Below are 26199 nucleotides of genomic sequence, written 5' to 3' on the forward strand. Positions count from 1 at the left end.
AAATTTAACACGTTTGACTTGTCATACAAAGTAACTTTTTCTGTATATTCTGAACCTATACTCACAACTGACCCCGATAAAGCGCTTAGATACACTAAACATGGTGAATTGAAAGTGAGAGAGAAACAATTTAACTTCCGCTCAGAAAGTCAAAAAGGAGAATCTGCACAACTGGTTTCCTCCTCCATATCAGTGTGGAAGGAAGGTTCTTCGGCAGAGATAAACTCAGAGGGAGTTCTTTGGTCAACTCTTTTTTTCTGGCTTCATGGGGTTTTTTTATACACTGCTGAGGCAGAATATTCCTGTACCCCAAAACAGAAACAACGTAGTCTTGTGTGTTTCTTCCTGATAAAATCACTTAATCTTTTTGTGCACTCTCGGTTTAAAGATGTCAGTTTCAAATCTTTACATTCGGCTTGTTAAAGATGCTGCATGCTGACGTTTTCTTCATTATATTGTGGGTGTGTGTGTGCATTGAAAATGAACATATGAAGGAGACACTGGATGTAAGATGATGACAAATTTCTCCAACACAGTTTCTCTACCCGGGGGGGTTGTTAGATATTTCAGCAGAAGCTGGGGTTCACTGCAGGAATGTGTCTGGAATGTAATGTAGTTTTCAGAAAAGTCTGTAAATGACACTGACCAGATGTTAGTGCGATCTTTCATCTGACTGGTAGAAGAGACAGTAGAGAGAAAAACCTAGATACAGTCAATGTGGAACGGTGATGGGAACTTTTCTGCCACCATGTGGTGATGTGGGTACTGCTGCAGTTTGAATCATGACAGCTGTTTGCTGTTGGCGAAAATGTATGAACTACTATATTGCTTTTCAAAAGAAGAGAGCGTTTCAGAGTGATGAATCTAGACTAGACTGTTTTTGTTTGGAAGTTGGTTACTGTATATGAGAAGGAGATTTACCTTTTTTTATTATTATTCAAAAAGAACAGAGGCAGTAAGTCATGAAGCCACATCAATCTAAAGGACAAACTGAAGGCCACTACCCTGCAGGCTGCGATGAAAAACGTGATCAGAGAAGTTTTCTTATTCTGTATAGTCACGAGATATATCGCAGTAATTTCTTGGTTATGTCAAACATGGGAAAAAATACGATCCAAGAAGCCCTCTGAGATGTATTTGGCAGTCACAACATAAATACTGAGAAAGAAAGTGATCATAAGTGAGGCGAACCGAGCAACATCTGACAAAAATTTGAAAACAGTTCTTTTAGCTGTTCTGTACTCTTTGACTGAGTCACATGATCTTTCACATCTCAAACCATCTGAAAAGCTGCTTCAGTATTTTTAAAAAGGGAAAATGTATGTTGGCCCCTTTCCGATCATTTTTTTCATTTTCAAACTTCTTCAACGTTGACAGACATCTTGGATGGGAGGTCCTTATAACATTTGAAAACTCCATAATACGCTATAATATAAGGCTTGAAAGCTCCAGAAACACAAGGAGATTCTCAGGATGAGTTTATTTTGTCAGTTACTGTCGTTTATTTTGTCTACTTCATTTTCCCATCCATTCAGGTGAGTTTGATGTTTAGTTGAAACCTGCCAGACACTTTTCCTCAGCCAGACACTTTCTCTTTTGCTCAGACCCTCTCTCTAGGATCCACTTATGCAGCAGGTCTGTAAACTCACACTTCGGTTTGCAAAAGGACTGTTTGTAGAAGTCGAGATCTCCTGATTTCTTGCATCTCCAGAGTAAACATGAGTCATCACTTCCTCCCTCCTGAATCCTGTGCTCGCCTCAAAGCTGGACTTGTGTTTCTAATGACGTAAGAAATATCAGGCAGGTGTTGTTGAAACTTCAGGGCCTTCTGGGACGAGAACTGATGTAACCTCTGACACATAACACTGAGCGCTGATAGATACATGGATTTACTTTATGAAGGCCTCTGAACGTACCTCAGTGTGCACAGATCTTTTCCTCGTCCCATGTTGGCATCTTCTGTTTCGATCTCAGATTCAGCCAAAGCAAACATTCTGCTCTGAGTTTCCCTGCCAGCTCCAGCAGCGGTAAACAATCACAAACACACTGTCATACACACACGATTATGATAAGTCACTGTTTTCGCACAGCGCCCTGTTAGCGTAAACACTCTGCCACTGTACGTCACAGTTTTCACAGTTTGGAGCAGACTTTAGGAGCCACAAAAAGACACGTGAGGCTGCGGTGGTTTACTGGATCTGATACAGATTCTCCAGAGCTCTGTGACTCACCAGCTTCTGTATATTCACACAGCGGACGTCAACACTTGTCTCTGCAGACTCGCAGGCTTCTGCTCTGTGTGTTTGCTCTGTGGAGGATCAGGATGTTTGGGCAGAGTGACATCACCTATCTTTAGGGGTCTGTGCTGGCAGTCTGTGCCCAATGTGAGACTAAATATATAATAAAAGGAAAGATTATAGTTTTACTTAAAGAAGAAAACCATGCTAATTTTTGAAATAAGATTACTTCAAGTCTTGAGCATTCCCTTTTAATCCTAAAAAAAAATAGGAAACTGGGGGAATAGCAAGAGTGTTTTGTCTTCAAAGACGGACAGGCATGCTAAGGATTTTTTTAAATAAACCAAAAGAAGAGATAAAGGCAAACTGGAGTACGGCTGCATGCTCAATCTCAAGCTTCTGTGTAAACTAGCAAAGCTATCACCCTCATTACATACGACTATGGTATGTGTATACTGAGAAACGGCTCCCTGGTTTGTGGTACACCTGTGAAATCAGAATCATCATCATCTGGATGATAAAGTCCTCTTAAGATTCCCCTGCACAGCCCAGAAAGCCTTTCAGACTGATATCCACTCTTTGGCTTCAAGGCTCATTTGCAAGACGCTCTTTGTGTGCTGATGTCAGTTTGGTCTCTGGGCTTTATCTCTCATCTGGTGTTTGGGTTCAAGTCGGTGCGTAACGGACGCAGGCCGAAAAACAAACTGTAGAAATCAAAGAAAATCGGCTTTGATCTACCTGCAGATTAGTGCGCTGTGTTTGGAAGAGCAGAGGTAGACATCACAGGACGGTAGCTTTTCATCACATGAGAACAGATTTGTTTCCTCCTCATCATGGTGTCGGTTTGAGGCTTGGGCTCAGTGGTTGCGTCCTCCAACATGTAGTAATGTCTGCTCATCTTAATTGTGCCTTAAAGAGAACAAACACATGCAGACAGTGGGGAAAAACTGAGACAGAGAGCAACAGGTGAATAAGGGGATAATTTAGCAGTTTTTAGCCAACAGCAGCTGTGATTTACCCGACGGTGCTGACAATATGCAAGTGTGCTCCCTCATAGAATTAACATGCTTTAACTCCCTTGGCGATTTGTCAAAGAAAGAAATCGTGTTAATCCAGCACTGTGAGCTCCCATTGCTGTGAGCCAGCAGGTTTCGCCATAATAAAACACACATGTGCTCCATTCTGAGAGACAAAATCCCTTTTCCTCTGTTTGTCTTATGGCACTGAACTGATCCACGGGCAGGTGTTTTCTGAGGCTAACCTGTGGCAGAGCAGAAAGTAAAGAAAAACAATTATTGAAGCAGAAGTGGAGGGGTGAGATCTAGTGACGTAGAGGTGTTTGGGGGGGAAATGACGTATTCTCGCGGACCACACTGCAAATTAAGAACAAGTGCACTATGGGAGGGCTGGCGCACTCAGAGCCAAAGGTCCAGTGGTTTCCCAGGGTTTTAGAGCCACATGATGAGTCAGTCATCAGGTATGTTGGAAACAGCGTGTCTGAAGACATACGGGATAATGAGCTCGAGAAAATGTAGAATAAAGAATGGCTAATGTATGAGATGTCAGTGGGAACAGATCATGATGAATGGTCATAGAGAAATGTATTTGTTGTGTGAAAACACAAAACAGACCGAGACATATTTGTGGGCAGTGTAGCTGTTCAATCTCTTAACAGGACCATCCAAAGCCCTGACAGGCTTTTGGCTTGTGGCCTCGCACGTGAGTCTGGAAACAGCTGGATGATTGAGGGGAAAAGAGGAGAGCAGCAATGTAAGACAGGGCCAAGGCAGTACAGGCCAGTTCCCAGGCTCCGGCCTCTGGAGACCCCAGAGGAGAGGAAACAGGGGGGAGTGAAGGGGGGGGGACTAAGACTGAGAACAGCTGCATTAATGTCCTTCTGCCTGCATATTAATACAAAGCAAATAAGTGTCTCTTTATAAGAAAGAAAAATCTTCATTGTGCCTTGAATATGTATGGCTAAATATCAAAGTCAGTCAAAACTGTCAGCATCTCAAACATCCTGTTTCAGGATGCTAATGTTTTTTTGTTTTTTTTGTTGCTATTTGAAATCAAAACTCCACAGACCCTAAAAGTATGCAACTGCATTCATTTTCTATCCCATAAAACTCACTGAAACAGTTAGGTATAATGTTACAATTCAGTAAAAGTTTCTGTAAAACTGCTATAACTATATGTAGCTAATTAGCCAGCATATTTCAGAACACCGTTTCATTTCTGTTGTTCCCCACCGGCTAACTAAAAACCAAACACCAAACAAGAGTCAGCAACAGAATAAGTTGTTTGGGATTGGCAGATAAGATTTGGCAAGTTTTGTTTTTTATGTAGGTGCAACCGAAATATTTAGCTCTGCTGCTTATCCCACAAATGCATGTTCCTTACAAATGTGGAACCATGTTGAAAGGAAATAAGCAGGCTTTCTAATGGTATAAGCGTTTTTGCCAAGAAGCATTGTTACAATAAATAGTCTACCAAACACAAATTTTCTTATTATAAATATAAACTATAACATAATTAAATTTTAAAAAAGTAACTCTTTATTCTGGACAACAAACAGCAGGAAACAGAAATTAGTTAAAGCAGGAAACAGTCAAATCTGAGACACCATGTAACAAATATTAAATGTTAATGTATAAGATGACTGGAATGCATCTTTACAAGGTTTATAATGTTTGCTTCCTAACTCCTAGTTGAATCAGCATTTTTTGCGGACTATATTACATATAACTTAAAAAAGGTTTAACAGTAATTTTATTTTATTTGTTCATTTTAAAAGGAACATTGCTCAACCAGAGTTAGCTATGTGCTGATTTACATACATATGGCATTATTACATACATACTGTATGTAGTCCCTGGGCAAAAGACCGTCTCTGTTAAGAAACAAAAATTGAGCTCAGAGCTTGTTCTGCTGCCCCCAAGTGGCCCAAATAAAATCGTTTTTTTTTAAAGTTAATATTCCACGGAGTGCAGAAAGCTGGTGAGGTCTTGATTTATCCCTTAACTCCTGTTTTTTTTTTTTTTTTTTGTACCATTCTGACATAAATCCTCATCTGTGGAATGGATCAGCAGGTGTGCATGAAACACTGCAGAGATCTGTCCACTGCTCACTGTGATAATTTAAAGCATCAGTGGGATGTCTATGAGCTCATCTGGCAGAGGCAGGGCCCTTACATGCTATAAAAACAAAGAGGTTGTACCAACCATGTGAAAACAGATCTTGACCCTCAGCAGGTGTCTGATGTACCTTAAGCTTAAAAACACTTTAACTTTGTCCTCCTTCTTTTTTTCTTCTTCACTTATCAAATAAAGATTGTTGTTCTGTTTTATGTTTTAGCTTCCAAAGTGTCTAATTATATGTCATGTTTTTTTTATCCTCAGGGTTGCGGGGCATCTTGTGGAAAATGTGACTGCAGTGGTGTGAAAGGAGCAAAGGTGACATTTTCATTTGCACTAATTTCACTGTCAATCAAACGATATGCAGGCTAGACCACATCAGGCCTCCATATAAGTGTACTGTCAATGAAAAGAGAGGATTGTGTAAGTTCATGGCAGGTCAAACAATACTTTTTATGTATTGGGGTCAGCTCAGTAAAAAACAGTGGAGCTCGTCCTGTTTAGGGGAGCAGAGTAGGCGGCTCAGTCACGGTGCAGAGACCAGGACGGGAACAAAGATCAGTTTGAATTAGAGCATATCCACACACACACACACACACACACACACACACACACACACACACACACACACAGCTGGGCTGAAGGTCTTTTTCCCATCAGCCGGAGGAGGGCTCAGAAATACAGATGTACAAGTTGTTGCAGACACTTACAAGGAACTGGATATCGGCCATTGACATGTCAGCATTTTAGCATGAGGGTCAGTCACTGACTTGAAAAGGATAAGGATAAAATTTATTGATCCCCTATGGGGGAAATTCGGGTGACAAGAATGTAACGATTAGAAAAAAACAAAGCTACATATTTAGGCTGACTAACCAGCCCTGATTTTATCCCACTTAGAAGTATTTTAAGAGCCTGATGGAGATTAGGTTGCCAACACTGGTTGTCTACAGTGTTAATGCAGCCTTATTGACTGTATTACGACTACATAATTTGTTTATATTTTGTAAAGTAGTAAAGTGATATTCAGGTAGTTTCCAGGAAAATACAGAAAACAAATTTACGCTATACTTTTTGCACATGGATTATGGATAATATATACAGTTTATATTTACAACACTTCAGATCTCCTGAGAGGTACTATCAGTTTATGACCCTCTGTGGACAAATTATATTTTCTTTTCTTCTTCTTTTCTTCTTCTTATCTCTTTGCTGATCTTGTCCAACACGTGTAAGCACTGATTCATAACAGAAAATCTCATCTTTTAACCTCGCCTGACACCTGCCCAGCAGGCAGCATCTGTAGGCATAAAAAAAATATCTAAACAGAAAGAATCAATCTTGTTGCTGCTGGTCTCAGTTCATTGTGTAGGTCATACGAGGCGTCAGGGTAAATCTGTAATCTGTTTCAAAGCCTGAGAAAAAAAACTCTTACAGGAGCTTTATTGTTAAAACAAAGGTAAATAATCACTAGTCTGACTAAACTGGTCACACAGAAGAAGTCCGATCAAATAATAAAGGCTTAGAGGATGGTGACTTTGTTTTATAATGTTGCAAGCAACGGAAGCTGGAAGCTGCTGTTAAATGTGGATTTATTTTTCACTTCCAGTCCTGCTGTTTTGGGATACATGTGTAATATTGGCTCAGTGATATCAGACGACTGCAGGGCGTTATCTCTCCTCTAAGTGAAACAGTCTGTCCTTTTATGGCTCATAAAGCAACAGTAGCCAAACACTGAGCCCACTCAGCGACAACACATGCACTGACTGTGTTCAGTGGAGCCTGGCCAAGTCCACTGTAGACTCAAAGCACTTCTGGTTTTGTGAAAGTAGCTGAAAAACTCCAAACAGCCTCCTGAAAAAAATCTCCTGTGAACTTTATTTCCAATGACATCATTTCCTGATGTCCAACTACAGGAGTTGCCGCGGTAACCTATACTGAAAATTCCCATGGTTCAAGATGCAGTGTTTGTCCTGGCTGATGGGAGTAAGGTGTTTTGTGGTCAGAGACAGGAAATCACTACAACAAAGTTTAACATGGTTTCATTTAGTGCATTGCTTCGTTTACGTCGCTCACTCTTTGGCAGCTCAGCATGATGAGAGCTTGAGAGTAATGTCGCTGTACAGAGCAGTGCTGCCATCTGGTGGCAAATAGGGTCAATAACACGAAAGGAATATAGCATTTCCAGGTCACTGATTAGAAATTGTTAGTGTGAAAATGTGTATTGTTTTTGTTGAATCATTGAAACATATATGTCTCTTAATAATGCCTTTAAATGCATTGATTTTTGTAACTACAAATGTGTAGATTAATTGGCAGAATTATGAGCATTAAAACAACAATGAGAAGCTATTTTATTCTTCTGAAATATTTGTTGACCTGAAAAAAGTGTTTCAATTGACATAAAAAGGTTTCTTTCCTTGTCATCCTGACGCTTTGTGGTTTACAGGGTGAGCGTGGGTTTCCTGGTCTTCAAGGTAATATGGGATTCCCAGGGATGCAGGGACCTGAGGGGCCTCCTGGGGCGATGGGCTTTAAGGTAAGCAAACTGTCACACACACTGACATAACAATGAAACCTTAAATAACGTTCAGTTTTCCTTTATTTTTAGCACAGTCTAAAGGTGCGACTTATAGAGTACGAAGAGATAGCAAACATGATGGCTGTTCTTTGTCTCTTATCGTCATGTCTTTCACTAAGGGGGATCTGGGTGAACCTGGAGCCACAGGAATGAAAGGAGTGCGGGTAAGGATAAAACCACCTTTATATCCATAATACTATGATACAGCATGATATTACTGGAATGACGTACGTAACTGACTTCTATTGCACAAATTAGAGCTGTTTGTCGTGTTGATTTTGTTATGAGACAGTCATGCATATGTGGTTGTGATCTTTCAGGGTCCTCCAGGTCTGCCAGGTTTTCCAGGAAACCCAGGACTGCCAGTAAGTTCCGAAGAGATAAACATTACATATTTCAAAGGTTGCATTTAAAATGTGGATCATTGTTGTGGGAAGGAATCTGGGAGGACTTTCACTGTCACTGCAAAGTGTCAAATTAAATTTTTTTGCTCTTCCACTCTCAGGGTATCAACGGAAACGATGGCCCACCAGGTCTGCCAGGGATCCCAGGATGCAATGGGACTAAAGTACGCTTTTACTTTGTTATCTTGGTATTTGGGCCAAATCCTGTTATCTTTGGTGTTTTTCTGACTGTGTCATGTTTGTTTCAGGGAGACAGAGGAAGAGATGGTATTCCAGGTTTTGCTGGAGTTCAAGGACCTCCTGTAAGGAACTATGAAGCACATGACACCACTGTCCAATTAAGACAAATATTAAAAAAAAAAAACATAATTTGAATTTTCAACTGATAGTCCTTCCTTTTATTTGAATCATTATGGTCAGATTTGACCATTCTAACAAAAAACTGCTGTTAAAGTTTAAATATGTTAAATGTGTTCTGTAACTGCTGTCGTCTCTTTTTAGGGCATCTCTGGAGTTCCTGGAATGAAGGTCAGCAGACATTTATGAAGTCTTATCCTACATCTTAACTGATGTCAAACACTACCATTATGTCTATAGACTGTAGACCATGATGTCATTCACTGGTTGATCTTTGTTTCTTGTAGCCATACACAACTTTAGCTGGATGGTAGGGTTAAGCTGGACAGGAGAAAAAGATTAAGAGCATGTAGCATAATGGCCTCCTTAGTGGTTAAACATATCCATGTTATTTGGGATGGTAATTAATAAACACTGATTAAAGTGTATCTACCTGAAGATAAACTGATGCTCCTTAAGGATGCCTTTTTAATACAACCAAACACTAAAGAAGACATGAGGTTGCTGTGGTAGTGGCTTTTCACTTACAAGCTATCCCTGAATTCTTGTCTATTTTACTTAACTGGACCTATATTTTTAAAAAAAATGTAATTATGCTGTATAGAAATGAGAGACCAAAGACTCTTTCCTGAGGTTATAAAGGGGACTCACTTCATCATCTGGTTTAAAACTGTTTAAAACAGTCTCATTAATGCAAAAAGTGGTACTCCCTCTGCTGGCCATGAGGAAGAATGCAGTTTTAAGGCACGAGAGCGTCGGCATCCCTTTTAGACTTATAGGCTGCATCCACTCCTTTATGGTATACTCCTGTATAAATATCATGCGTATATGATAACTTAAAGAATGATGACACATGTCATACTAATTACCAAACCATCTTTCTTCTCCTACAGGGTGACCCTGGTGGTGTGATCGGGATAATTCCCCTCAAAGGAGACAGAGGCTTCCCTGGCACACCTGGATTACCTGTATGTTGTTTTTTTATGTTTTGTGTTGGATGTTGAACATGCAATCATGTGTTTTTATTTATGTTTAAAGAAAGCAAAGTGGAATAAAAATCATCAGAATGTTTATGAAATGATTCTTCCTACACACGTCTTATTCTCTTAGGGATCAAATGGACTTCCTGGACCAACTGGACCACCAGGACCTCGTGGCTATCAAGGACCCAAGGTAAGTTAAGTCTACAAGGATGGAATGTTTATTGTCTTAGACCCACTGATGAATTTTATGGACCCAGGAACATTGTTAAACACATGATTATCAAATGGTGATACTCTCATTTGCGCTGGAAAGAGGGTTTGTTTGTTTGACAGATTCGTAATATCTGTTTTACAGGGTGATGCTGGCCCCCCCGGCCCTCCTGGAGAGAAGGTTTGACTTAAAACACTCACAAGCTCTACAGAAGTTAAACTGTGATTTTACAAATATCAGATATCTGTTAGCTTGTTGTCCTCTGAAGATGACACCGAGTTTCTTTCTGACGTTCCTGCAGGGTGACAAGTTGGCCTTTGTGAGTGAAAAAGGAGACAAGGTGAGAGTTTCTGTCCTTTATCTGTTTATATCTGCACACAACAGTGGGAGTACTTTACAGAACTAAACCTAAAATAAAGTTATATTTGTTGTACTTTTTTTCGGGTTTAAAACAGTTAAAAATCAAGAAATTAAAATTTGCACATAAAATTTGCACATACTTTTGTCTTTGATTACCTGATTTTCATTTTTTTTTATTTCAATCCCTCTCACTCTACAGGGTGACAGAGGGTTTCGTGGCCCCCCTGGCCCACCAGGGCGCCCTCAGGAATTTGGAGGAGGCACCACAGTGCACGTGCCTGGACTACCGGTACTCACCCAATCCTTATACCAATTATTTCACTCTTGTATCATCAAAAATCTGGGTTTTATCTGGAAGAAAATGTGTTCACAATCTTCCTGTAAATGTTTTTTTTTTCCTAAAAGGGAGACAGAGGACCTCAAGGAGATAAAGGAGATAAAGTAAGTAGTATCACCTCAATGAGGAGATTTTTCACATATATTTTGGTGCAAAGTATTATTTTTAAGTTAAACCTTCATTATCATTTTACAGGGCTTTTGTGACCCAGGTATGAATGGGGTTAAAGGTGAACTCGGCCCACCAGGACCACCGGTAAGTCTCTCTATGGGATGGTACAATGGTTTAATTGACTACAGTATTAGTTATTCTAATCAAATCAGTGCTACGTCTCTTTACCATCATTTCAAGTGTGAACTAAATGATCAAGTTCTTCTGACTTGTATTGTTGTAGGGTAAACCCGGGAAGGATGGAGAAGATGGGCGAAAGGTATCAATGACTTACTGTACCAGCCTCCCTCTGTTCCAAATTGATCAACTGTTGCTCCGATGTGGTCAAATATTCTATATATTATATATATTCTAAAGTTTGTGAATTTTTTGTAAAATAGGGAGAAAAAGGCTTCCCTGGGTCGTATGGCTCTTCTGGTTCCCCGGTAAATAACACACCTTTTAACTAAGTCTGAAAACACTAAACACTTATCCTACATAGCATTTTCTCTGAGGTGTAAAAGTCCAGCACAATAAATGATCTGCTTTGTTTCAGGGTGAAAAAGGAGAAAGAGGACCACCAGGTTATGTAAGTGAGCCCTCCCCACCCTTTCTTTTACTCATCCCCTCGATGTTTGAACTCATCTGAAGAGCGCTGATTTAAAACACGACCAGCAGATGTCAGCACATATTCATTCATATAGCTCACCATGTTGAAGGGCAGTCTGAAGAGTTTCCAGTTTGCTGTCTAAGGAAACTAAAACCTATTCTTGTAAGGGTCTTTAGAAAATCTCAAAGAATTAGCAAAATAAGAACATTTTTGTACACATTTCACACACCCACTATGGATAATAAGTACTGTCTGTTTTTTAGACTAAATAACTTAATGAGTCCCTGTATTTGGGGGCGGCAGAGCTTAGTCTACAGGGCTTTGATTAAAGGGTTTAGGAGGTGTTTATTTGTGTTTAAGTCGATTAGTGTATTTAACAGTATAAATTATGTTTAACGACATAAATTGTTAAGATCGTGATGATTATGATTTTAGGGGAGCGGTGCACCTGGCTCTGCTGGTCCTCGTGGTCTCCCAGGGTTACAAGGAGAAAAAGGTAACATGAGGCTGGAACTTGCCAACAAAAGTTCAAACGTCTGTATGAACAGCGACCCCGAATTACTTCAATTTTTATCCACGTTAACGTTCCCTTTTCCATATTTCTTGTTAATCCACAGGTTTTCCTGGTCCTCAGGGAGAAGCCGGCCCACCAGGTGAGAAAACGCAACATTTCACCCTTCATAAGACGCAAATGATAAAGGAATAACACATTGACTGACTGTCTTATTTTACTCATCAGGCCGCAACATCGAGGGGCCTCGAGGAGAGACCGGTCAGAAGGGAAGCACTGGAGAGAAAGGAGACAGGGGAATAGAAGGAGAGTCTCTTGCAGGACCTCCAGGTCAACCCGGGGACCCTGGACCCCCTGGACTCCCAGGAGAACGTATGTCTTCTTTTTATTTATACTTTCATTAAAAATTTCTATTAATGACCACTAGGAACACGTATGTTCACACCGTTCTTTTAAATATTTTAATAATGTGCTCGTATGTCGCATGTGTTTGATGTGCAATCATTTTGTGCGGCCGTGGCTCAGTTCTTAGTAACTGAGAAGGTTGAGGGTTTGATCCTCAGCTCCTGGAGCCACATACGCAAGACACTTTACCTCAAGTTGCTCCCTCTGCTTTGGTGGCGTACGTGTGTATGAATATGATAAGTTAATACAAATGGACACTTGACAACCTCCCCTATCAGTGTGTGGGTGGGTGTGAATGGATATGTGTGATGCGCGATGTGAAAGTGCTTTTTGATGTCAGAATAGGAGAAAAGTGATTAACAAACTCAAGTCCATTTATCATTTGGTCACACAGCTATGGATAAATGTGACATCGAGAAAGGAGCTCCTGGCCCCGCTGGACCTCCAGGGTTACAGGGGGAATTGGGACAGAAAGGTAAGAAACTCTTGAACTTTTCCTCCTCACTAAATGGATCCTTTCAATTACTTATTACATTTTCATATTTTTTTGATGTACGCTTTTCCTCCCAGGTGACAGAGGAGATACCTGTCTTCAGTGTGAGAGCTACGGCCCACCTGGATTGCCTGGACCCCAAGGTCCTAAAGGAGATCAAGGTAAGTGAACAAATGATGAATTGGAAGAAATTTGAATGAATGATGACTTTGTCAAATCACTTAATGTATAGTGTTATAGTGTGAAAAAACTATTAGTGTAAAATGTTTTGTTTGCCTTTTTATTGAGACTCTGCTGTAATGTATAGCTCACACTCTAGTAAGTATTTTGAATAGAAATTGATGTCACCTCTTCAATAGATATATTTTTCCACCATTTGTTTGTGTTCCAATGCTCCCCCTCTTGTGAGTATTTAATGTTTGTGTTGGTTTTTGTACCTTGCAGGACCTCCTGGGCAAGTCGGCGGCAAGGGAGAGAAGGGTCGAGACGGGTCACCTGGAACACCTGGAAGACCTGTAAGTAGAATAATGTCCACTTTGTGTAAGGCCATATCCGAGCAGAATACTTACACAGTTTACCATTTAGTTCATTGAGCAAAATTGAGAAAATGTCAGAATCTTTGATATTGTCTTCAGTGATCTTTTCCTATGTGCAGGGTTCTCACGGCACTCCTGGGTTGATGGGAGCTCCAGGTGCTGTCGGTGAGCCAGGAGACATTTTTGTTGCTCCTGGTCTGAAGGGGGACAAAGGTCTGCCTGGTCTTTCTGGTTCACCAGGACGGTCAGGACTGGATGGACAGCCAGGGAGGGATGGCCCCCCAGGCTTTCCTGGCCTCAAAGGAGAACCTGTAAGTGTGTGTGTGTGTGTGTGTGTGTGTGTGTGTGTGTGTGTGTGTGTGTGTGTGTGTGTGTGTGTGTGTGTGTGTGTGTTTTGTACGATATAGCAAACAATCAGGACATCACTCATTGTGATATGATTGAAGTGGTGATGGTGGGCTTTGACAGGAAGTTAAAACAAAGATTACCATTTACTGGATGCATAGATATCAACATGTTGCAAAGTTTTTTGTTCTGCCCCGATAAGAGCTAAAATGTGGAAAAGGTTGTTTAATTAATTCCTATAGCATTAATGTTCTGAATATATTATTTCTTAAGAAAAAATTGGGGACTTCCCTCTCTTTAATTTTGCTTTCAGGCCAAAGAGGGCATCAAGGGTGAGCGTGGATTTCCTGGGGATCCTGGTCAAGTTGGGCATCCAGGAGAGAGGGGTCCACCTGGACTGCCAGGCTTTGGCCGACCAGGAGAGGCTGGGGAGAAGGGCAGTCATGGCAGACCAGGCCTCCCTGGAGCTCCAGGAGTACCTGGTAGGCCTGATATCTATATAGGAAGATCCATAGATATCAAACACATGCACTCATAAAGCAGTACAGTTGAAAAAAGTAAAAAATATACATAATGTTGATTGCCAAGCTAAACTCAGCAGATAAACATTTAGTTTATTGATAACACATGTTGCATTCATCAGGTATAAAAGGGGAGCCAGGCGAAGGTGCTAGCATCCCTGGACCTCGGGGGGAGCCAGGACCTAGAGGAGAAACGGGCAGATCTGGAATTCAAGGTGAGTGACAATTTTTTTTTTTTTCATGCAACCTCAATGCAACAAAACAATTTCAACTTGTAATTATGATGATTGATCTTTGAACATAATCTTCCTTCTCACCAATTAACTGATATTACCATGAGGATTACTTGCCCTCATTTCCTTGCATCATGTTGTTGGCCTCAGGTGAAAGTGGCCAGACTGGAGAACAAGGGCTGCCAGGTTTCCCAGGTGAGAAAGGTGACAATGGAGCCCCTGGTATTGGATTTCCTGGCCCAACTGGTGCCAAAGGTAAGATTCTCCATTTTGACCCCATCTTGCCTCAACGTGGAAGCCATACAGACATTAAATGGATACAAAGGGATTTTCAGAGGAATAAAAAAAACCATGTACATGCAAAAGAGAAAAAACATGAACACATCTGAATTCTGATCAAATCTTTGAACAATGTTTCTAGGAATTAGTGGAACCCCAGGAACTTCAGGATTACCAGGAGAGCCAGGAAGACCAGGACAGGACGGCTTCACTGGACAACCTGGTTCCCCTGGACAAAAAGTTTGTATTTTTGTGTACTTATACAGTTACTTTTTATATATGGTGGATATTTAGGCAAATGCCCCCAAACAATGTGAATAAAACTCAATAAGCCTTCAGGTTTAAGAATTGGACCATTATTAACTATTCAATTTAACTATACCAATTTATCCTAATTTAGGATAAACTTGGATATTTTATTGTGCATTTAGATGAAAATTCACACATATTTGTATTTTTTGCAGGGTGAACCAGGACGAGGTCTCCCAGGTCCAAAAGGAGTTCAAGGACAACCAGGAATTACTGGCTACCCAGGTGATAAGGGAGGCATTGGATTCCCTGGTGTTCCTGGACAAGAAGGCAAGACAGGACCTCCAGGTGCTCAGGGAATCAAAGGTACTGCACAACATTTCAACAGCTCCAATTTGAAATTAGGTTCAAAGTAGTCCTTCCTAGACGGCTCTTCTTTACCGTTCATCATTGTTTTTATCCCTTTTTTTAATTTAGGTGACTCGGGACCACCAGGGCTTCCTGGACAGGTTGGATTACCAGGTGCTCCAGGAAAGGGCTCCTCTGGAGCCCCTGGACCACAAGGACCACCTGGAGAGCCTGGACCATATGGTAAGCGTAAACATCTAAATATAGGCCATCCTTTCCGATGTATAAACAATCGCATGTTACATGGTATTGCTCTTATTTTCCTCAGCTGATACGCTGACATTCTGGAAATCATTAAATGAATATAAATGTTGAACAGGTCAGGAGGGTGTGAAAGGAGAAAAGGGGTACCCAGGACCTCCTGGTCTAGACATGCCAGGGCCACAGGGAGAAAAGGGGGCCCAAGGGTTCTCAGGAGGGCCAGGACCTAAAGGATTACCAGGAACACCAGGCTTTCCAGGCAGAGACGGACCGATAGGAAACCAAGGTGATGTAAATAAAAAATAAAGACTGAAATATGTCTGGGATTTGGAGTTATTTTCTTCATGTTGGTGCTTGGGTGTTTTTTGTATTCTTCCTGTGTTGAGTTTTTTGCACTTCAATTTATGGATAATGCCAGTCATCTGCAAAATTTTGCAATAAGGCCATTTTGTTTGAGGTTCTTTTCTTACCAGTAATGTCACATAGGGGAAAGTTGGCACATCTCCTCAGTGATGCCACTCTGGAGCTTTTTGCAAGATGATGGGGTCCTGCTGCTTTGTAACCTCCTATTTTACTACATCTACAACAATGTCATTATTGTATCTGTTTGGCAGGTCCCAAAGGTGAAATGGGAGTTATAGGCACTCCAGGCACACAAGGATTCCCAGGACTACCTGGTACACCTGGATCCCCTGGTATAAGAGGTGAGGAATACCAAATTCTAAAATAATCTTTTATAGAGTTAAAGCTTCTTCAACCTCTTTTATTCCCTGTACTATTTTCAGGGTTTTAGACTATCAATAATTTCTCTTTTCCCCAGGTGACCCTGGTATTACTGGACCAAGAGGGGGCATTGGAGACCCTGGACCTAAGGGAGAACGTGGAGAGCAAGGTCTTCAGGGTCCTCCTGGGAACATGACAGAGGTTGAAAAGGCAAACATGAGAGGGGAGAAGGGAGACCATGGAGACAGAGGTATAAAATAACATACCGGTACTCGACTTTAGTGCTAATAAGAGTATTTACATTCTGTATTTACCCATACATTAGGAAAAAGCTCCGTATCTGATGTTTACTCAATTTTGCTGTCAGGTAATCCTGGATTAACAGGGCTGAAGGGCCACCGTGGAGTTACTGGAGACCCTGGAATGCCAGGCAAAGATGGTGAACCTGGATTACCTGGACAACCAGGTGAGCAAGTCTGAAATATGTAAAAGAATCATGAAGGATGTCTAAAGTATGTAGACGTCATGTGATTTATTAATGTGTTAAATGTTTTATCCTTCTCTGCTTCATTTAACATACAATTATTAGTTCTCACCAATAAAAGTAAATACAATTCTAATATTTTTTTTCAATCTCTGATGTGTCACAGGTGAGAAAGGAGACTCTGGTTTTCCTGGTGAGTCTGGTAGTATGGGACCAACTGGACAGAAAGGTGGTGTAGGAGAGATGGGCGTACCAGGTAAGAAATTCACATATAAAGACATAAACATGTCTCCTACATGTATAGTATCAAAAACATCTGTAAAAGCTGTATTGACAATGCTCCTAAATTGTCTATTACATTTCTGGACAGTATTAAGAGACGTGTTTAGTTGTGCAAATATTTGTATTTTATCTGCTTAACATGACGCTATGTGTGCTTCTGTAGGTCCTTATGGTCCAAAGGGTAATAAAGGAGACGGTGGAAAACCTGGACATCCTGGATTCAGAGGCACAGATGGACAAAAGGGAGACAAGGGAGCAGTTGGTGAACCAGGTATTGGGATCCCAGGACTTCCAGGAGAAAAGGTAATCTACTGATTGAAGACATTGGTTATTTAATGAGTCGTACCAAAAGAGCTGTGATTTTAGACAGACAAAAACATTTTATGCCATTTGTGTATTTTCCACATCATCTGTTTTGAATTCCTCTCCCTGTACTCTGACAGGGTCAACCGGGCCACTCCGGATTTCCAGGATCACCTGGAGAGAAGGGTCTGAGGGGTCAGGAGGGAATGCCTGGAAAGCCTGGACTGCAAGGATCCAAAGGAGAAAAGGGAAGCAGCGGGTATCCAGGTCAGATTGCCGTCTATGTTGTTACATTCTTTTTAATATATATTAAAAAAAGACAAAATTCTAATAATGAAATTTGGTATAATGTGAGCTGTTTTTGTCTTTTATGTTTGTGTTTATGTATGGTACAGGTCAGTCAGGTAGACCAGGTGAAAAGGGTACACCTGGGCTACCAGGGTCTGCAGGAGAATCAGGACGTGACGGTCGACCTGGTAAGTTACAGAATTATTCTATCAGCCACATAGTAATAACAATTATTTTGTTTTGTTTTTTGAGTTATTACAAACCTCTTCACAAAGAACAATTTGTTAACCAGAGAGCCCTCATGGGGGCTTTGTTTAGTATGCAACTTGTCACTTCCTAAAGCTTCAAAACTGCTTTACTCTTAAAGTAGCCTCAGAGAGTAAATTATCATTCTGAAGCTGCTTGCTCCTTTTGTCACATCTCAAATTATTATTTTGAAGTGTTTTTGTTTTATAAATTAGAATAAACTTTTATAATCAACTGTCATGTTTCCCTCAAAGATCAGCATAAGCTCAGGGAATGGTGCCCTTATCAAACCACACACATCAACATAAAAAAATCCCATCAACTGGCTGTATATCTAACCAGAAAACCATGAATTATGCAACAGCGAGACCTCAGCCATAATTTGTAACATTCAAATAACAGTGTGTAATATGTAATCTACAGGTGAAGGAGGTCTGCAGGGACCTCATGGTCCTACTGGAGAGAAGGGAGAGGCTGGAGTTGACGGTATACCTGGATCCATAGGGGAGAGAGGAGACCCAGGTAAGTGTAAAGGGAAACTGCCATTAAATGTTGGAGTATATTTTACAGTCAATATAACTAAAACGAACTCAATATAGTGAAATTCAACCAGTAATTGCAGACACAGGGTGTAATTAACATTTAAAACTAAAGAGCTATCTATATCAGTCACACGATTTTTTTTTTTTAAATGCTTCTTTCCTGCAGGTGTACCTGGTGTTGGTTTCCCTGGACCCCCTGGTGTTCTTGGTAGCAAAGGTTAGAGCCCCTCCATCATAGGTTCATATGTTTTTTTTAATCAGTGGAGGCAGGAAGACTTTCAACATACGGCCTTTTCTTTGCCACTGCAGGTGACAAAGGCAGTCCTGGTTTCCCTGGAACACCAGGTCATCCAGGAGTCCCAGGTATCAAAGGCGACAAGGGACTTCAAGGCTCACTGGGATCCCAGGGTGAGCCAGGAGAGAGGGGTCTCCCAGGTAACTCCCTAGAGGGTCCGAAGGGAGACAGGGGAGAAACAGGACAATCAGGAGAAGCAGGTAAACAAGCACCGAACATATCAGATATACATAATGTGTTTGAATACCTGTCACCTGTTTTTAACAGCGAATAATCACTTGTTAACATTTTAATATGCGTTTAAAAATTCTTCTCGTCTAAATCAAACAGGTTCCCAAGGAGAACCAGGGCTGCCTGGTGTGCCAGGCAGAGATGGTCTAAAAGGAGAGAAAGGAAACGAGGGTAGCCTTGGCTTTCAGGGAGAGACAGGACATAAGGGTGACCCGGGAGCTCCTGGATTTCCTGTACGTCAAGAAGATGCTTTTCATGACTCAGATGTTTTACCTGAACATGTATAGTAGTTAATACACAGTAAGCTGCTTGGGTAACTGCTAATGTTTCTGTATGTGTGATAAAGGGACAAAATGGACTACCAGGTATCGATGGACAAAAGGGTGACACAGGATTGCAGGGTGTCCATGGCTTCCCAGGTAAGGACAAACTGTTAAATGGATTTACTGTAAGCCATTATTTGCCGTTATTCCCACTCGTCAGATTGGGGGGAGGGGGTTCTCAGGAGGAGGAACATTACATGAAAAGGACCAGCGGTCATGATGTTTAAAAGATAACAAAGATGGTGGCTAAGCCGAGTCTGACGCTACACATTTTCATTTTGATATTAATGGCATGTGTTTTGTGACATGCAGTATCCTCTGCCTTAATAAAGAGCAGTGAGGAACATATTGGTGAGCTGAAGAGGGTCAAAAGCAGCTTTACTAAGTGAGTGACGATTGCATATGGTTGGCTCACTGGTCGCTTCAAAAAAAAAAAAAAAAAGTAAAAAAATCCAAACAGAACAAAGGGAATAGATGTGTTTGTTTTTTCACGGCCTCTGTGAAAATAGTGAGAAAAAACAACAACAGAAGAGCAGGCCACTGTGCGAAAAACCCCATGTATGGTTAAAAAACGTTTCTTGGCTTTCATCTCCATGGTGATTAACTGCGCCGCAGACATACAGGGAAAGTCCGAGAGAATTAAAATGGTGTTGGATGCTGCAAAAAGGTTTTAGACATTGCAGATATCACCGGGGAAGAGTTGGCTTTAACGGTGAGGGAAGAGACCGACAACTGATTCAAAACAGTGGGCGGACACTGTTTACTTGCACAAAGTTATTAAAACAATCCAGATGGTGGCAGGATGCCAACTGCCATTAAAACTCAACCGAAGAAGAAGAACAAGATGATGATGCATTTAAATATACTATTTTGATTGCAATCTCCAGGTGCAAAGGGTAATCCTGGTAACATTGGATTTAAAGGGGAATATGGAGACAGAGGATTCCCAGGAGTAAAGGGTAACTATTCATATTCCAATCAATCTCTATGTGACTAACTGGGATCGTTATGTTATATTGTTAGTGCTGTGTCTGTCTGGTAATCTTATACTTTAAATCCAGAAACTGCTATAAGAGAAAGAAAAAATGTATTTAAAGAAGCTGTACACTTCAGGCAATGACGGCCCCCCTGGACTCCTTGGACCAACCATCTTCATCAAAGGAGATATTGGGTTCCCAGGAATTCAAGGCTTACCAGGACCCCAGGGACCTCCTGGGTTACCCGGGCAGAAAGGACAGCAAGGTGACATTTTGCTTATTTATTTATTTTTTTTAATCGAAATTTTCCTTCTGTTTATTTAGTGTTCTGTTGTTAACTCCTTATTGTGATTTTCTTCCAGGTTTGACAGGAGTCCCAGGTCCAAAAGGTGATGATGGACTTCCTGGATATAACGGTCAGCCTGGAGCCAAAGGAGATTCTGGTTTGTCAGGACCACCGGGTGAGTCTTTCCCTCAGATCTAAGATGTTGGTATGAGCTGTTTTATTGTCAGTGTCATATCTTACTAATTGCCCTATTTCCTCAGGACCCAGAGGACACCCTGGCCCTCCAGGACCTGATGGGGTTCCAGGTCAAGTGGGTCCTCCTGGCCCCTCTTCCATGGAACACGGTTTCCTGGTAACCCGTCACAGTCAATCAGTGGAGGTTCCATATTGTCCTGAGGGAACCTCGCTCTTATACGATGGCTACTCCTTGCTCTATATACAAGGCAACGAGCGTGCTCACGGACAGGACTTAGGTAGGAAACATTATCTGAAAGAAAATATTGACCAATAAAAGGATGAACTCATTTTTATTAATTAAATTTCCTCTTATTATGTGTTTTAGGTACGGCAGGCAGCTGTCTAAGGAAGTTCAGCCCAATGCCATTCCTGTTCTGTAACATCAACAACGTGTGCAACTTTGCCTCCCGTAATGACTACTCCTACTGGCTTACCTCCCCTCAGCCCATGCCCATGAGCATGGCTCCCATAACAGGGGAAAGCATCAAACCCTTCATCAGCAGGTACATCAACTTCTGCATCCATACTCTTCTGTATTAGTCACGTTGCTGCACTTGGAGGTTCAAGATGAGCACATTTTAAACAATAGAAATTGCTCAATGTGCTTCAGTACATCATTTAAAGAGTAATAAAATAAAGTAGTTCTACACAATGCCATACAATAACATTTGCACTTATAACAACTGTAATCAAGGTAATAGAATCATAGTTGTAAATGGGGGAGAAAGAACAAATTAATTCAGCCATCAACAGGTTAAAAAATCAATTAGCTCTGGGAGAGGTAATGATAAAGAAGAAGAAAAGTCATCATGGGTTAACATCTTATTGAAACCAAACAAATTGAATTTAGATGAAATAGCAGTCACGGCTTCCATGGAAACAAGATTTTTTTAGCTGGTGCTAATTTTCGGACTAGGGTCCAAGCGCATCACTGAATCTACTGGTCGAGGTAGAAAGAGATGATGTCATGAGGGACAATGAAGTCTCTTACCATCCAGTTTTTGATAACAGCTGAGGAAGTCGATCTGTATGCAGGCACTGTGTAATTCAACTCGTAAATAAAACTGTAAGTCATTTTGTCACCATGCAGTGATTCAAATCGGGGCATGTGCAATGAGAATGAAAGAGGCCCCTAAACTGATCTTCGGGAGATGCTACTTTTGATGGAAGAGTGTGATGATGCACAGTCTCCTATGATTACCTCAGCCATCGGTGTGTGAATGTGTAGGTGTGACATCTGGTGTAAAAGCGCTTTGACCAGTAAAAGGACTAGAAAAGCACTACAGAAGCTCAAGTCTATTTACCATTCAAAAGGTGAACCTAGAACGTTTTAAACTGAAGTTTGATATCAGAAACTAAGTCAACAGAGCAAAGAACGTCATTAATTATCTGAGGCAGCACGCATTCTGTAGCATTTATCTACCCCTATTCTTAGTATACGCTGCTTATTTGTCATTCCTATAATTCACTCCTGTTCTACATGTATTTGTCCACAGATGTTCTGTGTGTGAAGCTCCAGCCATGGTGATTGCAGTTCATAGTCAGACTATCATGATCCCATCATGCCCTCGAGGCTGGGACTCTCTGTGGATTGGCTACTCCTTTGTCATGGTAAGATGAACAGAATCAATACATTGTTCTAGCAAAAAAAAAAAAGAAGAAAAAAACTACTAAAAAATACTTTAGGTTAACCAAGCCTGATTTGTGTTAAGTAAAAAATTGAAGGATTTTTTTTCTAGAACTGTGTTTTGTTTATTTGACACTTTTTTCATCCGCCAAGTAAAAATAGCTCTAAAGATTTCATTTGAGAATAACTTTGGAATTTTTTGTAAATGAGATGTTTTCATTTGTGCGTTTGCGCAGCACACCAGTGCAGGTGCTGAGGGTTCCGGTCAGGCTCTGGCCTCTCCTGGATCCTGTCTGGAGGAGTTCCGCAGCGCTCCGTTCATTGAGTGTCATGGTCGTGGAACTTGCAACTACTATGCCAATTCCTACAGCTTTTGGCTCGCCACCATTGAAGACAATGAGATGTTCACGTAAGACTGAAAATAGATCAATCAGATGTTGTTTAACACCTTAAACTCAGAACATCCAGTGGTTAACCTTTTCACACAAGCTGTGAGTGCATTCAGGAGTATTCCAGGAAACAGAGACATTACAGTTAGATGTTGCCAGTATTCTCTCAGTAAACATGTTTACCTGCTACTCAGGGTTCTTTATAAAAGGGAAAAAAGAAGGAATTTGTTTTGTTCCATCTTGGAATAGATTGTTCGGATCATTTTCGTCTGACTGTGACACCAACATTAGAAATCAAAGACGAAGAACAGGAAGTAGTTTGCGGCTTATCTAAAGCAACCAAATCCGTCCGCAAAAATTGGAGAAAATCTTCAATTTCATTGCTAATTTTTTTTTTAACTTCTTGATGGTTATGGTAGACTTCACACTGGAAACCAATTCTTTTTTCATACATCCGGCCCCTTTTGCATGGACATGCTACTAGCATGATGCATCAAATTACACAACATACAAATACACGTCAGAGTTTCGGTTGCCTCTTGTAAAAAGAACAGCCAGCAATACAAAATTTGTATTGCTTTTACTGGATATTATAAAAGGTGGTTTTACCCTCACCTAGTCAAACCTTTTAAAGATGCTAGGTGAGATTCAGAGGTGAAATAACTTTGAACATGTTAATGCACAAACTTCATTTTTAACCAAATGTCTTGTTGTTCTTGTTGTTATTCTTTTAGATTTTGATATTTAACAAACCCTTCGTATTGATCAGTTCAGCTTGCTATCCATCCATGGATGTTTGACCTTCCTCTCTCCCTCTTTCAGGAAACCCATCCCAACAACACTAAAAGCAGGAGACCTTCGAACACACATAAGCCGCTGTCAAGTGTGTATGAAGAGGACATAAACCTCAACATCAGAGTGCTTCTTCTAAACCCATGAGCAACACAACGTGCCTTGACCTGTCTTTACTTCCTGGTTCCAAAAGATGGTGCTATTTCCCTGTATGTGTGAGAGGAAAGGAACAAAGGCCTGCTTTGAAGAGCGGCCGAGAGATTGAACACAATAATGCGAGGCACAGAGACCAAGCAGCCTTTCACTCCATACAGAACACTTTAAAAACATGATCACAGAATGTCTCTAAGGAATGGCACCCAGTTTACCACTGCACTGAAACCACAGCCCCTAAACTGGTAAACTGGTGTTCATTTTAAAAGGGTTGTTTGTGGAGGTCAGGTGCTACTCAGTGTTACTTATCTGCCTTAATCCATTTGGTTATTCCTTCTCTTCTATCCCCCAGTGCCACAGCATTCACAGATATAGCCACATGTTAATGTAAAGTGATATACAATAGAACTTTCTTCGTACATACTAATGTTAAGGATGGGATTTACCACTCACCAGATGCATGTCATTTGCTAAATCACCATTTTGTTGCAGAAAAATACACACACACACACACATATATATATAAAAAAATAACCACACTGTTGTAAATATAATGCATTCCTCTCTAACACAGATCTACATACTCTCCTCAGGTTATTATTGTGTGATGTTTAGTCTTTTTTATTTATGAGAATATGTTGGATTTAAGTGTATCTGAGATTTCCCACGTCTGACATTGACCGCGGTCGTAACATGCAATAGAGCACTGATATAGCCATAGCAGGTTAATGAGTATGTGTGTGTGTGTGTGTGTGTGTAAATGTACATAAATGAGGGGATTATAGCGACATTTGTTTGTGTGTTGATGTCTGCATACTGTTGCAAAAAAGGACATAAATATTCACCTCCCATAAGCCTTTACTGTCTGAACATTGTGTGTTGAAGGATTTAATTGTATCACAATGTGGCTGATCTCAAAGAAATGCACATGTATATAAACTCACACGTATGTGCTATTTTGCTCATATACTTGATGGTTTCCTTTTGTTTATTACTTGTGCAAAATTCACATTCCATTAATTGTGAGGAGTCACTGCATCATGTTTAAGCTTTTCAGTTTTAACAGACAGACCTTATTTATGCTCGTGTTTATGAAAGATGAGATGCTTTAAAAAGTTAACTTCTGTAGGAGGAAGTCCTCAACAAAGTGACTGTGCCCCCTTAAGAGCTATTGTTTTGAACTATCCCTATGAACGCAAGTTTTCTCTGTTTGCCTGTGTGCTCTGTTTTGATCAAATGCTCCATGAAATACTACAAACTTGACCAAAGTGGAACTAATCTTGCCTATTTTAAAACAGAATATAATTCATCTAGATTGAACGTTTTACAGGTCCAGTTCTGTGTTATTCTTGAAATAAAGTGATTTGTAGACTATTCCTATTAATTTAGGATGGACATTTCTTCTTTTGCCACAAGGTGGCAGCACTGCAGCATTTTGTATTTGAGTTCTTCAGGCATCGTGTTCTCAAACCTCTCCAGTCAGTAGATTCCAAATCTCTCTGTGTTTTTATTGTTAAACTACACGGTGTGTTTTTTCTGACCTGAAGACTATCCTGAACCCTAACTGAAGTGCAACCTCTGCACTAACACTTCCACAGGGCGCTGCAGCCGATACCTCAGCACTTTTGCAGGGACTCTGGCCAACAAACCCGTTCACCCCCCCTGAAAACACAAACAGATCGATATGCTCCGCAGAGCTCCAGATAACCCCTCCTTTCATCTCCACTCTCGTCTTTCATCTATTACCGGAATCCTACCCTTTGTTTCCTCTCTTGTCGTAGACGGACAAACAGAGGCCTCGACCCCTGGCTATCTTCATAAACATGTCTAACAAGGCCTTCACCTTTGACTGGTGAGTGCAAGGTCACTCAGGTGGGAGTCGCATTGAATTGTCATGCAACGCCGAAAGGCCAAATGGTCAAATGGCAAGAACAACTGAGTGCAACGGTCTAATGACCACGATCAAGATTCAGTGGTGGAAGGCTGAGATGTCTGTTGTTTTGTTTTTTAACAGAGGCCCCTTTGATAGACAAGGAGCTCAAATTGTTTCTCTGCTTAGCAGTGAAGCTACTTAGCAGTTTAGGGGCTGTGTTTGTTGTCTCTATAACTAGAGGCAAGGACTGTAAAAAACACAATATGACTCTCTGTTATTACTAAAACAGGGACTACGTTTTTCAATACTAACGAGTTAAGTTTTGGCAAGTTAAAATCACATTAATTTAATTAGTAGAATGTAATTTAAGGGATGTACATTTTAAAAAAAACAACACTGCACAAAGGTGTGATTTTCCCTTTAAAAAAAAAAAAGGAAGCACAATGAATCACTGCAAGTCAACATGCAAATGCACACACAACATGAAGCACCATGTGGTTCGGGGTCAGCTCTCTGCCCTGCTCAGGCTTTAGATGTAAACCTTTAACCCCTTTAAATGTTTTAATCCTATTGGTTGTTTGCTAACATGGTGAGGTTGAGACC

The 26199-nt window shown here is 40.8% G+C and overlaps 1 protein-coding gene across 1 annotated transcript in view; it reads left to right on the forward strand.

Annotated features, from left to right (window-relative positions):
• Positions 1-25107, forward strand: part of col4a1 (collagen, type IV, alpha 1) — a 36959-nt gene extending 11852 nt beyond the window's left edge. Inside the window, exons 2-52 of the mRNA XM_079357364.1 lie at positions 5636-5689; positions 7821-7910; positions 8072-8116; positions 8273-8317; positions 8458-8520; positions 8605-8658; positions 8858-8884; positions 9607-9681; positions 9824-9886; positions 10052-10087; positions 10209-10247; positions 10467-10556; positions 10673-10708; positions 10800-10859; positions 10999-11034; positions 11156-11200; positions 11311-11343; positions 11800-11860; positions 11982-12017; positions 12104-12247; positions 12675-12755; positions 12851-12934; positions 13218-13288; positions 13429-13620; positions 13968-14136; positions 14298-14390; positions 14559-14663; positions 14830-14927; positions 15152-15302; positions 15414-15527; positions 15664-15831; positions 16160-16249; positions 16366-16518; positions 16636-16734; positions 16919-17008; positions 17198-17337; positions 17478-17604; positions 17733-17813; positions 18295-18393; positions 18580-18630; positions 18723-18908; positions 19039-19172; positions 19286-19358; positions 20150-20221; positions 20376-20504; positions 20602-20700; positions 20786-20998; positions 21088-21265; positions 22259-22373; positions 22626-22798; positions 23601-25107. Coding sequence (XP_079213490.1) covers positions 5636-5689; positions 7821-7910; positions 8072-8116; positions 8273-8317; positions 8458-8520; positions 8605-8658; positions 8858-8884; positions 9607-9681; positions 9824-9886; positions 10052-10087; positions 10209-10247; positions 10467-10556; positions 10673-10708; positions 10800-10859; positions 10999-11034; positions 11156-11200; positions 11311-11343; positions 11800-11860; positions 11982-12017; positions 12104-12247; positions 12675-12755; positions 12851-12934; positions 13218-13288; positions 13429-13620; positions 13968-14136; positions 14298-14390; positions 14559-14663; positions 14830-14927; positions 15152-15302; positions 15414-15527; positions 15664-15831; positions 16160-16249; positions 16366-16518; positions 16636-16734; positions 16919-17008; positions 17198-17337; positions 17478-17604; positions 17733-17813; positions 18295-18393; positions 18580-18630; positions 18723-18908; positions 19039-19172; positions 19286-19358; positions 20150-20221; positions 20376-20504; positions 20602-20700; positions 20786-20998; positions 21088-21265; positions 22259-22373; positions 22626-22798; positions 23601-23682 — 4842 coding nt within the window. The 3' untranslated portion in view covers positions 23683-25107. The remainder of the gene's footprint in view (positions 1-5635; positions 5690-7820; positions 7911-8071; positions 8117-8272; positions 8318-8457; positions 8521-8604; positions 8659-8857; positions 8885-9606; positions 9682-9823; positions 9887-10051; positions 10088-10208; positions 10248-10466; positions 10557-10672; positions 10709-10799; positions 10860-10998; positions 11035-11155; positions 11201-11310; positions 11344-11799; positions 11861-11981; positions 12018-12103; positions 12248-12674; positions 12756-12850; positions 12935-13217; positions 13289-13428; positions 13621-13967; positions 14137-14297; positions 14391-14558; positions 14664-14829; positions 14928-15151; positions 15303-15413; positions 15528-15663; positions 15832-16159; positions 16250-16365; positions 16519-16635; positions 16735-16918; positions 17009-17197; positions 17338-17477; positions 17605-17732; positions 17814-18294; positions 18394-18579; positions 18631-18722; positions 18909-19038; positions 19173-19285; positions 19359-20149; positions 20222-20375; positions 20505-20601; positions 20701-20785; positions 20999-21087; positions 21266-22258; positions 22374-22625; positions 22799-23600) is intronic.
• Positions 25108-26199: the final 1092 nt, after the last annotated feature.

The sequence above is a fragment of the Symphodus melops genome (genome assembly GCF_947650265.1).
Source record: "Symphodus melops genome assembly, chromosome: 12".
Taxonomy (NCBI): Eukaryota; Metazoa; Chordata; class Actinopteri; order Labriformes; family Labridae; genus Symphodus; species Symphodus melops.